Source organism: Leptodactylus fuscus, chromosome 3 (assembly GCF_031893055.1).
Source record: "Leptodactylus fuscus isolate aLepFus1 chromosome 3, aLepFus1.hap2, whole genome shotgun sequence".
NCBI classification, from domain to species: domain Eukaryota; kingdom Metazoa; phylum Chordata; class Amphibia; order Anura; family Leptodactylidae; genus Leptodactylus; species Leptodactylus fuscus.
Window position 1 is genome coordinate 113,239,896 of NC_134267.1, and position 13,234 is coordinate 113,253,129.

Below are 13,234 nucleotides of genomic sequence, written 5' to 3' on the forward strand. Positions count from 1 at the left end.
TCATAAAGTGATGGCGTATCACTATTCCGTGTTCGGTGGAGTGTGACCTCTGTTTCCGAGAATAAAGGAACCAGTTAGACTTGACAGTCTTAGGGCCCTTTCACATGAGTCCCGTCTGTGGGTTCGTAGTACTTGGACTGACCATAGCCATGTGCATAGGAATCATTGCACCACAGTCTTTTCTTCTCCTGAACAGCCCAATTAGCGATAGTAATGAACTGACATAAGGCTGTTAGTTTGTTACTCTAGTGATCACACCGTTCACTGCATCATAACTGACTGTGGTGCATTGACTCCTATGCACATGGCCCAATTCAATCTGGGAAACACAACCCACATATGGACCGCTTTCCACGAATGATACTTGATCGTGTAAGGGCCCTTAAACGGCACTAGATTTTCCTAAGTATCTGATGCTGTTTGAAAATCTGGTGCACTTTGTCTAACCTTAAACTATTTAGTAGTTGGTTATGAAAAAAATTTGCCACAATGCCTGGAATTTTGGTATAATTCAAAAATGTTGACACAATTTCCGCCTCAAAGTCAAGCATATTAAACTATACTCCCTTTCCAACAAGCCCTGTCCACATGTCATATGAGGTGCACAAACTGTTAGAAGGTGTCTAAAGCACATAGAAACTGAGGTGTTGTTTTCTGGTGTAAATTACTACAACATTCTGGTTCATATTTATTAGTTTATCTGAACCAGCGTGCACCAGTTTTTGGAGTAAATGGTAATGTGAAACAAATTAGACCTAATGCACACAACCATATATTCTTTTCTCATGCGATATCTGTTGTTTTTCCGTATAACACACAGACCCATTCATATTTATGGCACCATTCACACTACATTGATGGTCACATGCAGGTACCATAAGACCGGGAAACAAAAACTCAGGACATGTCTATTACACTCTGGTCTGTGATCAGGCCTCAATTATAGAAGTTTATGGGTCAGTGGAAAGCAAGCATGCCGTCCATGTGCTGTGTGTGCTATCTTTTTCTTGGCCCTATACATGCACATGGTTGTGTGCATTTAGCTTTGGTGGTAAAATCTGCAGTTGGATCCAACATTTGCTAAGGGAAAAAAATGTGATCTCCAAAATATGTAGTTCAGGTCACATTTATTAACAAAAATAAATTAAAATATTGCAAGTTATGGCTGAAATCTCAACCTACATTATAGAGTTAAAAATGGAAAACCAAATTTTTTTGGCTGGAATTGAGCATTTACATATATATTACAAAAGATCTGTCAGTTATGTTTCTGGCCCATGTCTCCTAAGTGGAGTAGAAAATGTAGCTTGGCAATGGGAACAAGGCTGTTACTATGAAGTATCTCACATAACTACCTCCATTAAAGTAGCGCTTCTGTGTGTTTTTTACCAGTTAAAAACCCTTACCATTTTCCTTACAGGGGACACAAATATATGATGCCAAAAGAGGTTCTTTTGTGGATCTGGGAATTCTAGATGTCATGCAGATCTTTGGACGAGCTGGACGGCCACAGTTTGATAAATTTGGAGAAGGCACCATCATTACAACGCATGATAAACTCAGCCATTACTTGACCCTGCTCACGCAGCAAAATCCAATCGAGAGTCAGTTTCTTGAAAGTCTAGCTGATAATTTGAACGCAGAGGTAAATACAGCAACTAGCCTTTGACTTTTATTCATATTTGGCTACGATAACGCTAATGTGTTACGCTGGTATCTTTTATCAAATGCAATTCAATTACAAAACAGACAAAATAATATATGTTCTGACAATTTACAACCCTAAGAGTATGTTCACATGGAGTGTTTTGCAGGCTGAAAAATCTGCTTCAGGAATTAGAAACCTTTTTCTACACATTGCATTTTTTGATGTGGTCTTTTGACATCTGCTTTAAAAAATACTAGCGGTTTTTGGCACAGTTTTTAAAAAAACTCATCAGCACAGCGTAGGAAAACTGCTTTGGCTGGGTGAGAGACTTTAGAAAAGGGTCAGGGGATATTAACACTCCTTGATGGAGTGGGCACCTTTGCCTACACAGTTTCCCTATGCAGTGCTGATGAGATCCAACCAGATCGAAACAGCACTGTCCATAGCTGGGATTCTGTTCCTTTTGTAATGGATACACTGGTTTGGCAATAACCCCGCATCATGTTATTAGGCTTATTGAAAAAAGTCATGCAGGATGTTAAGGGGGCTGTCCTAAGTGGCAGCATACACAGGCACTGCTTTCCTAATTACATCCTGGGAAACAGATTTGCATATTCCCCATAATCCCCTAGTGGAGCGAAAATGGCTTTGTAAGTCTCCATACGCCTGCAAAGGTGCCCATTCCTCAAGGAGTGTTATTATCCCCTGACCTTGGAAGACAAGGGCATGTTGTTTGTGGTACATGCGTCAAGTGTTAAACATGTATAAATGGATGTTATATTCCACTCCTCCTGTCTAGGTTTGCTCTCATGTATCTGAAACTAAAAGTGGCAATACTGTATTTTGCTTTCTATATATACAATGTGCAGAGCAGGTTGGCAGCATACATACCGTGTTTCCCCGATAGTAAGACACCCCCGATAGTAAGATGTAGTAAATGTCTAAAAGTAAGACATACCGTAGTAAACATAAGGCACACCGGACAGCGCTGCGCCTTATAGTTCGGTGTGCCTTATATATGAACCTAGGCAGGACTATAAGGCGCATTACCCATGAGTGCCTTATAGTCCTGTCTAGGCGCACCGGACAGCGCTGCGCCTTATAGTTCGGTGCGCGTTATAGTGCGTCTTATACGGTATGTGATTGAAAGCGGCGGCACGCCGACTTTGCCGGCGGCCGCTTAACCCCCCGCGTGCCAGCCGCTTCTATTCATTTCAATGGCACACTTCCATTGAAATGAATGGAAGCGCTCGGCACGCGAGGAGTTAAAGGGATTCTACCATTAAAAGTTTTTTCCTCTGACCACGTCGGAATAGCCTTAAAAAAGGCTATTCGTCTCCTACCTTTTGCCATAGCCAGCGCTGCCTTCTCCCTGAGCTGCGTCCGCCCCTTCTGTGTTGTATTCTTTGGGTGTCATGGATGACGCATGAGCAGTCGGCTCTGGCTGCGAGAGCCTGTTAGAGCCGACTGCGCATGCGTCATCCATGACGCCCAAAGAAGACAACACAGAAGGGGCGGACGCAGCTCAGGAAGATGGCGGCGCTGGCTATGGCAAATGGTAGGAGATGAATAGCCTTTTTTAAGGCTATTCCGACGTGGTCAGAGGAAAGAACTTCTTTTAATGGTAGAATCCCTTTAAGCAGCGGCCGCCGGCAAAGTCTGCATGCCACTTCCATACATGGGCAATGGGAGCGCGCTATTCAAATAGTATTCGCGCATCTCTAACTTCAATTGTAAGAAGTTACAGAGATGAACGAATACTATTTGAATAGCACACTCCCATTGCAATGTATGGAAGCGGCCGGCGGCTGCCGCTTAACTCCTCGCGTGCCGCCGCTTCAATCATCAACCCCTGTCATTTTTTTTCCAATATAAGACATACCCCGAAAGTAAGACATAGTGGGACTTTTGGGGGTAAAAAGAATGTAGGACACGGTCTTACTTTTGGGGAAACATGGTAACATATATACGGTTGTGTAATAGAGTAGGTCAATGATAAGGAGGTAAGGCAGTGACAATTTCTTCTAGTTGCCCAGAAAGTCCATCAGCATAATCCAGACTTCTGTTTACTGTACAGATATATGAGCGTTAGGCAAGTTTCACACTAATGTTTTACAATTTGTTCTTTTGATCTGTTAGAGGAATAGTGGACAGTAAAATTGTCAATATGAGACTACGTCCATATCTTGATCCGGCCGTGTCTGTGATGTCAGGATCTGCAGATGTCAATGTGCCCTGCCAGATACAAAGGGAATAACTTCGCTTTGCATCAGTCATGGTTGTCTGCAGTGTTAGGAAAGTAAAAGGAAGGTCCTTTCCTTCTGCTTTCAGTTTTTTAGTGAGAATAAAAAGCTATGCTGTTTTTCTTCATATTTAAAAAAAAAAATAAAAATGAAAGCCAACAGAAGGAGATTGCATCTGATTTCTTAACACTGCAGTCGATTATGATTGATACAAATGGGACAGGTTTAGTATGCATCAGTCATTCTAACCATCCGTTGTTTTGATGTGCGGACTGAGGTAAGGGTATATGCACACCGTGCATTCAGAAAATCAGCATTTAAATCATTAGATTTTCTTAATCTTATGTAAATTGATGCTTTTTTTTTCAGTGCTGAAATTTACTTATGTTGCAGAATTTAAAATCTGCATCATGTCCATTCTTTGTGAAGATTTTTGTTGCAGACTTCAGATATTTCAATGAAAGGGGTGAAATTTGCCACAACATTGTTAAAAAATCCAAGACAAAATTAGTATGTAGATTTTGGATCAGAAAATCTTCAGCATAAAGGGCAACATGGTGGCTCAGTGCAACACTGAAGTCCTGGGTTCAAATCCTGCCAAGGACAACATCTGCAAGGAGTTTGTATGTTCTCCCTGTGTTTGCGTGGGTTTCCTCCCACACTCCAAAGACATAAGGAAAAAAAGAAAAACTTCAGCATACACTACCGTTATTAATGTCCATTGCTATCTTCCCTCATAACTGTAGTAGGGTGACAGACATAGATAGAGCCGCTTCTATCTGTCATCCGTTCCCATTTATGCTAATATAAAAAATGAAAGCTTTCTTTGTATGCACAACTTTTTCTTCTGTCAGAAAAGTACAAAAAAAAAAACCCTCAAAAAAGGCACCAGATTAAGAGGGCTTCGTCTGCATCTGTCACTTAATGTCCTTTACTATTATCCTATGACAGATGAGTGCAATGGACAGTAATAACGGTACTGTGTACATACCCTAAGGCCCCACATGTTGAGCAATCCACTGCCTGCGGCAAAATTCAACGGAGAACATCCGTTTTTTCATTCCTGGGCAGCTGGGCCTGGCCTTCAGTCTCACGAGCGAACATGCAGCAATAATAGACATGCTGCGTGTCTCAAATCCACAGCACAAGACATGCTGCAGTGGGGAGTTGTTTTTGCAATCTGTGAATGAGATTTGTTCGTGTCTCATCCACTACACTGATACTGTATTTCACAATGGGTTAACCACTGGCAGTTTGCAGTACGCAACATGTGTCCCTGACCTGAGGGAGTACTCCGGAGGGTAGTATTCTGGTTTATGCTTTTTTGCGAATCCATATACACATTCACCTGAACTACCAGAACATACTTGAGATGCATCTTAGCAAGCAGCAATGGTATAATGTATAATATTGGAATAATTTGCTCTAGATTTTCTGATGTATACATACTTACATAAGTGGCAGCTGATTGTTGCTACTTTTAAAGACTCATTAACACACGCATATATATATATATATATATATATATATATATATATATATATATATATATATATATATATATATATATATATATGGGGTATTAACCCTAGGTGTGTTCATAACAAGGTTTCCGACCATCCATAAAACTTCTGGACACATCTTTAAAATAGGATGCTGCTAAAGTCTTCATGTTAGTATTTGGTTTATAGAATTATGATATTTATACTCTCCATGATCCATTAGTTTTATATTATGTCCATACTTAGGATAGCACCATGTGATTGCTGTCAATTTCTCTGCAATAATTGAGAAGCGTAGAGAATGTTATTTATTGATCACAAGCACAGGTCTACCGTGTGACCACATGATGGCGCCAAATACTTAAGATATAATTTTGTATTTCGCCACCAGGTGGCATTCTCAGACCAAATATGCAGTGATCGGTTATATTTCTGTCAGCAAGAAGAATGTATAGATTTTCTTGCTCATGGTATTTGTTTAAGTGGCTTGATCCGCTGAAAGAATTACACTGTGAAAGTGATTTCAGAGTCTCTGCTTAAAACAACTGTGAAAACCTATAAATGTAGCTTAAGGCCATGACTGATTTAAGATTTTAACAAGTTATTTAGTTGCCAAACACTACAACCTGTTCATTGACAGCTAAGACCCCAAAATGCTAGCTGACGTCATTCTGCCTCTGTTTCCTCCCCAATAGAGATTTTCCAATATTTTGCAACTTGTAAGGCAATGCAGTATATGATCCTATAAAAGGGAGTTTCCATAATTATTTATTATTAATCACTTACAACTTACTATTCCAATGTGTTTTATCTATTAATTCCCTGCCATATTTGTTAGTTTGCCGAGACTGAACACTATGGCGATGTTCACCTATGTGATCACAATTCCGTTTGTAGCTTTGGTTTGTAGCTCCATAATTTTTTTGATATCAGGAATAGCGCAGCATGCAGCGATGTTATTGCCATTGTTATAGAAACCTTGATGGACCCCTACGATAAGTCTGTAGGGTGCACTGGATGTCTTTTCACGGATACGGCACACTGCTATGCTATTGGTAGTAGGTGTGGACAGAACCTTAATCCTCCTCATTGCTGTGTGAGGTTGCTGCAGTTCTGTCAGGTATGCTGTAAGTGATTCTAGTGGCGTATAGGACATTAGCTCACAGAGGATTGCCTAATCTGCATACGTATACCCTCAGCAGCAACAACACTTAGGCTCATCTGCACTCGCAGCACCCTCCGTTTGTAATGTCATTCCATACACTTACTTTAGTGAAGAAGTTGCAGACCAACGTGGAGACCTTATCCGTAGGGTGTATTTAATTTTTCATGTATTCCTTGGACCTCCTGTTTCTTCTGATATGTGTATGATATTTTATTGTAGACCAGTAAAGGCTTTATATGGATCAGTGATACTAAGTGTTGCATTGATGAGCAGCTAACTGACTGCACAGGCCCTAGGTTATAGCTGTCCTTGAATGTAAGCTTTGTAGTTGGGGTGCAGGGATATAATATGGATCATCGGAGAGACGTAAATGTCAGAATTAACTGAAAGCTGAGAGTATATAAATATCTGCCTTAAGATATAAGATCTGAAAAGTTCTGCCCTTATCTTTGTTAAGAATACACAGAGTTGTTTTCCAGCTGTCGGAGGAGGGAGATAGCAATAGATAGGATAGAGTGAATGTGACCCTGTTACCAATTGACATGTTTCATGTTGGCTCTCAGACTTTTAAAGACTTCCTGGTTTGGAGCTATTAACCATTTGTTTTTATTTGCCACTTTAATGTTGCACTTTCCGGGCCATATCTGGAGTTAGCATTAGGGAGAGGTTTCCATTATTTTTATGTGTAACAGTTGTGGAGAATGTTGGCAGACTTAGCAAGTCATTTGGAGAAATAAAGAAGTCTATGTGTTGATATACGATGTCTTCTGCTTTACGTTGGTGCTTTAAAAGGGATAAATGGGAAACATACTGCTGGCATTGTAACCACTTTGGGGTCTTAGAAGTGCAACCCAGAGTCACAGCAGATCCATATAACTGAAAGCTGAGATAGATAAATGGGGATGAATGTATAGTTATAGTTATGGTGGTGTGTTATTCATACTAGACCATACATATGATGAGAAATATAGCCAGCGTTCTGGTAAAGCATTTAAAGACCTGGAGATCTGCATAGTCCACATTACTGAATCATCATTTGATGCATGTGAGTATATAAATCTGCAGTACATGTCATTGCTGATGGACTTGACAGGCTCTAGTTCATTTACATTTTAAAGGGGCTGTATAGGATTAGAAAAACAAGCATAGCTCACCAAAGTCAAGCTGCATTACCATTCAAGTGATCATGAGGTTCCTAGCAATGGGATCCCCACTGACAAACAAACCTATTGTCACCAATCGACAACCGCACACATGCAAATTTCATAACAACCTCCCCGGCCGTTTTTATCGGTCAGTGCATGTTCTACATGTCTCTTTGGACTTATCTGTCTCAGGTTTTATCATAAGGAAAGAAGACCGTATAACGGGGAGAAAGGAATGACGATAGTTCATGTTTCCCTCTTGGAACACTAAGCCAAGAGTTGCCAACAGTTGCCCAAAGACTGCTTTGTTAACCTCTGCTTAATCTGCCCAAGTACTAGTATTGTGACCACGGCTCCACCATAGAAGGTTAGATAACAGGACTCTAACCACTGAGGACCATAACACATACAAATCATCTGTCCTTAGCTTCAGCACCCACCACCGAGGATCACACTGTCTCTGGTCACAGCCACAGCACAAGAACTTGTTCATGAGAATGGTTGATGCATTCAGGCTATACACAACACCAAGTGTCAACAGTAAAGTCCCATATACAGTACTTGCTATGTTTATGTAAAAAAAAAAAAAAATGCTTTACCAAACCAGTTTAATTTGTGCATTTGCTACAGCTTAATATATTTTTCTTAGTGAATTTTAATTTACAGCCATTTCTTGTCCTTATATTTTGGGAAAACCCAGAAATAAAATTCAGCAAACCTAAATTGTTATATATTACAGTATAATTAAAAATCCTATTTCTACAGAATAAACACCATGTGAAAACTGCAAAATTGTTTATGCTGGAAATAGTGCTTTTTAGCATTATACCATTTATGTGCAATTTCATGGGACAAACAAAGCAATTATTTTTTCCTTCTTGGAATAACCTGGAGATAAATTGTTTCTAAATGCAGCATTGAATTTCGGAGAGGGTGACAGATTGCATAGTCTGAAACCTGGATATGTGATGTAAACAGCAGTGAACTGGATTATATAAGGGTCAGGTGTACCATACGCAGAGCTTTCTTACTATTTACTGTATTTGCGTGCTTATTTTGCAAAGGCACACTATAAAACTACATAATGTACTTTCAGAATGTTAAAAATGGGGGCACATTTAGTATAGTACAGTTCCCTTGCATACGTTCTTGTCACATATTTTCTATTAAAATCCTGCGCTTGACCCTGATGCAGTATATGGCTTTTTACAAGAATGTTAAGAAACCTACAAATAATGCTTATTGGAGAATACATTATTATAACTCTTGTATATAGATACAAAAGAAAATCTTTCTGATTCTGAATATGCATACCGGCCTGCAGCATACCCCTGTAAAGGCTAGTTCAGGTTATAATAATTGTAACAAGAAGTCTTTAGCCATAGATATGACTGCTATTAGAATATTATATAAATAATTTCAATATATGAACAGTAACAGTAAGGCTCCATGCGCACGACCGTAGATTTGATCCACAATTGCAGCAGATAAGAGTAAAGATCCATTCATTTTTATGAACCCATTAACACGTCCAAAGTTTTTACATCTATGTGCCCAGGCCATAGAAAAGGACTCCAAAATATCAAGCATGTCCTATTCTTTGCCACACGTATGGCAAAAACAAGTTTAAGGGATCATACAAATGTTTGTGTATGACCTACTTATGCAATACGGACATGTTATTTGCAGACAGTAAAAATCCACTACGGCCAGGTGCATGTAGCCTTATAGAAATAATTTATATATCGATGTGGTCATTATATATTGTATAATATTTGATAATTGAAGAGGCCATGTTGCATTCTGATTTCTTCAATTATTGAGTCAATTTTGGATAAATCCCCAGAAAAATATGAATTGTATACATTTCTAACTCCTTGCCAAATCCATTGTTTTTACTTGGTTTGAGAAAGATGTGTTAAGATGGATTTCTGGATAATAATATGTTAAGCTGCCATCTATATACATCTTGCACAAGTTGCAATGAGAATTTCTTCTTGCCTGTGGTTGCAGAATAAGGATGGTTTTACACTATTGTTGTATTGTTCTGATCCAACTCTGGTCATTAAAAAATTAAATTGACAAAATCAAACTCTTTCCTCTTTTACTATCTGTGTCTATTTGTATATCTATCACCTATCTACCTCTTTCTTATATTTTTTATCCATTATGATTTTATATCTATCTTAATTTGGTTGCTCTATCATCTATCTATCTATCTATCTATCTATCTATCTATCTATCTATCTATCTATGTAATGTCTATCTATCTATCTATCTATCTATCTCTCTATCATATATCTATCTATGTAATGTCTATCTATATCTATCTCCATCTATCTATCTCTCTATCATCTATCTATCTATGTAATGTCTATCTATATCATCTATCTATTTATCTATCTATCTATCTATCTATCTATCTAATGTCTATCTATCATCTATCTATCCACTCTATCTATCTATCTATCTATCTATCTATCTATCTATCTATCTATCTATCTATCTATCTATCTATCTTTCTATCTATCATCTATCTATCTATGTAATGTATATCTATATCATCTATCTATCTATCTATTTATCTATCTATCTATGTAATGTCTACCTATCTGTCTATCTATCTATCTATCTATCTATCTATCTATCTATCTATCTATCTTATTACGTGTTTAATATCATTATTATTATTATTATTATTATTATTATTATTATTATTATTATTATTATTATTATTTTCAATGTAGATGTATTGAAAACCCGTAGAGCAGATCCACATAAGATGCCGCCTTCCCAACAGAAACCTGATGATATGTGTGTACCCTTTATTGCAGATCGCCCTCGGAACAGTAACCAATGTGGAGGAAGCGGTAAAGTGGCTGAGTTACACTTATCTTTTTGTACGGATGAGAGCAAACCCATTAGCATACGGCATTAGTCATAAGGTGTTTCAGGTAGGAAATCCATTTCTTATGAATATCTAACCCCTATTCTCCAGTCAGTAATGCCAGGATAAATATTTGCTTTTGTTTTCTGACATGATAACAGCCCTGCTTTTAGCTCATTTAGTCTAGTTCAATTTGTTTAGGCCTTGGTGATTGAAATGGTTTTAGCCAAAGGCAAGCAGTGATCCTTGCGGGTTTTAACTCTTTGGGTTTTGTGTATGATCCAACCATGATAGCGTCTATAAAATAACACATTCTAAAGCATGGCAAGCTATTGCGTTCATAAATGATAACAGATATTGCAGGCTTTATTTATCGTGAAGATGTCATTAAACTTGATAGCATTGATAACAGTAATGATGTTCATTCTGGGCTGGCCAACAGATGGATCCCGTATTGGAGAAGCACCGAGAACAGCTAGTAATTGAAGTAGGACGGAAACTTGACAAAGCTCGGATGATACGCTTTGAAGAGAGGACCGGATTCTTCTCCTCTACAGACATGGGCAGAACTGCTAGCCACTTCTACATTAAATATAACACCATTGAGGTAATAAATAAGTATATACTATTGAGACTATACAATTCACAGCTGTATTCTGACAGAACAGATTCAGATCGGGCCTGTTGTGGGCCTGTTAGTCATTTTTTCCAAGGACCTTTGTGACAGAGTATGATACCAGTATGGTGCTCAGAGACATGTATAAAGTGCTATGAAGTTGAGATGTGGTGTGACTGTGCTGCCAGATTGACTGGCGGAGGTCCTAATGTATAGTCAGAAGTGGAGCTTTGAGGTAAGCAGATGAATAATGCCATTGAAGTACCCTGGCTTGTGCTCAGCAGTTCTGTGCCAGAGTCAACTGGATTCATTCCAAGCCAAGCAAAATGGTTTAAGGACAAATTTGGAAATCGAGTGTCTCCTCCAATTGTGTCTGTAAATAAACTATTTTTATTTTATTAATATAAGAAAAAGAGTATTTGGCATGGCTAGAGAAACAAGAGTAGGGTGCATAAAGAATATGAAATAGAAAATTTAGGATAATAGTGGTATTTTAGTTTTGGGCTTAAAAAAATATAAATTTCTGCCGATTCCCTCAGAATACCTATTCTTTCTATATACTCCCTCTGTGTGTACTTATTAAAGTGTTAGACTGTATTCTGTGTCCTAAGCTGCCCACTTTAGATAGATGGTAGCTCTTTTTCCTGATTTGGCTTGGATACAGTATGTTCAAAATGGTAACCTCTTACAGGCAAAAAAGGATGGGACATATTGAAATCCAACAGCCCAATCCTTTTTTTTTTTTTTCCTGATTTCTGCTGTTGAAGAGAAAAGTTCACACGGGGCTAGTGTCGGCATATTCTGGACCTGATTTTGACGTGGGAAGCCGTGTCAGAATAGGACCAAAATGCACCTGTCGCATCTTCCGACAGTTGCGGTTTCCCGCTCCGGAGTAGGCCCAAATGAATGGGCCTAGTCCGGAGGGTGGTGTCGCGAGACGGACAACTGAAGAAAGGGCATCTGGCTTCTTTTTTCCGAGTGGGAACAAACTACTCACAGAAGAAAGGACGCTAGTGGTCTACATAGACCTCTATTGTGAGGGGGGCGGATTTTGAGGTGCATTCAGCGTCAAAATCCGCCCCCTCTTGCCCCGTGTGAACGAGCCCTAAGAATGCCACTAGGCACATTGGGCGACTGTCCTGTCAACATAGCTTTCTCTGATAAGTGAAATATGTGGTTGTATAAGTTCACTTTTATCATTTTCTTATTTGACAGACATTCAATGATTTATTTGATGCCCACAAAACTGAAGGGGATATTCTTGCTATTGTGTCTAAAGCTGAAGAATTTGAGCAGATCAAGGTAAGATATTGTTCATAAGTGTCAGCCGTTTTGTAAAGTGTATGTTACAGCTGTCACTCCTATAGACATGGCATGGCACAGTTGTGTGTGCTGATTTGTTTCACTTACTAGAGCTTTATTCCAGCCATGCTGCAATATGTCCAATAGATGTTTTTCAAGTAATTGGTCCCGGGAGAGGCTTGAAATTGAACTAGGAATTTTGTCTTCAGTAAACTGTCAATACATTGCCTTGTAAATTAGCACTACAGTTGCGATCACACTATTCTGCAGAATGCTCCCCTGCAGCGAATTACTTATTGCTCTAAAGAAATATTTCATAATCTAAAGTAAAATCTTATTCAAAAAGTTACTACTTGTACTAACACACTTAATAAACCTAAAAATCTAAATACATTGTATTCCTATATTGTTAGTTTATCATATGTTCTATTACGTTTGTGAAGTCTGCTGATTCTCTAAGCTATCTTTAATATAATTATATAAGCTGTTATGTAAAACTGGCAAGAAGTTGTCACATCTCTTCTTTTCATAGCATCACAAGGTATTAAGTGACCTAAAAAAAAAAAAATTATGACCGGAAAATAGGAAGTGTCCTGTTGAAGACTCCCCTTATAACACTTACCCCATCCCCATTAAAAAATGTACAACAATGTATAAAGTGGAATCCCATTTACTCAATGTCATAAAGGATGGATGCCAAGTTATTAAGAGCATCACTTCCCCCCT

The 13,234-nt window shown here is 38.6% G+C and overlaps 1 protein-coding gene across 1 annotated transcript in view; it reads left to right on the forward strand.

Moving 5' to 3' along the window:
• Window positions 1-13,234, forward strand: part of ASCC3 (activating signal cointegrator 1 complex subunit 3) — a 454,027-nt gene that overhangs the window by 302,554 nt on the left and 138,239 nt on the right. The window contains exons 16-19 of the mRNA XM_075268175.1: window positions 1,421-1,645; window positions 10,538-10,657; window positions 11,033-11,197; window positions 12,422-12,508. Coding sequence (XP_075124276.1) covers window positions 1,421-1,645; window positions 10,538-10,657; window positions 11,033-11,197; window positions 12,422-12,508 — 597 coding nt within the window. The remainder of the gene's footprint in view (window positions 1-1,420; window positions 1,646-10,537; window positions 10,658-11,032; window positions 11,198-12,421; window positions 12,509-13,234) is intronic.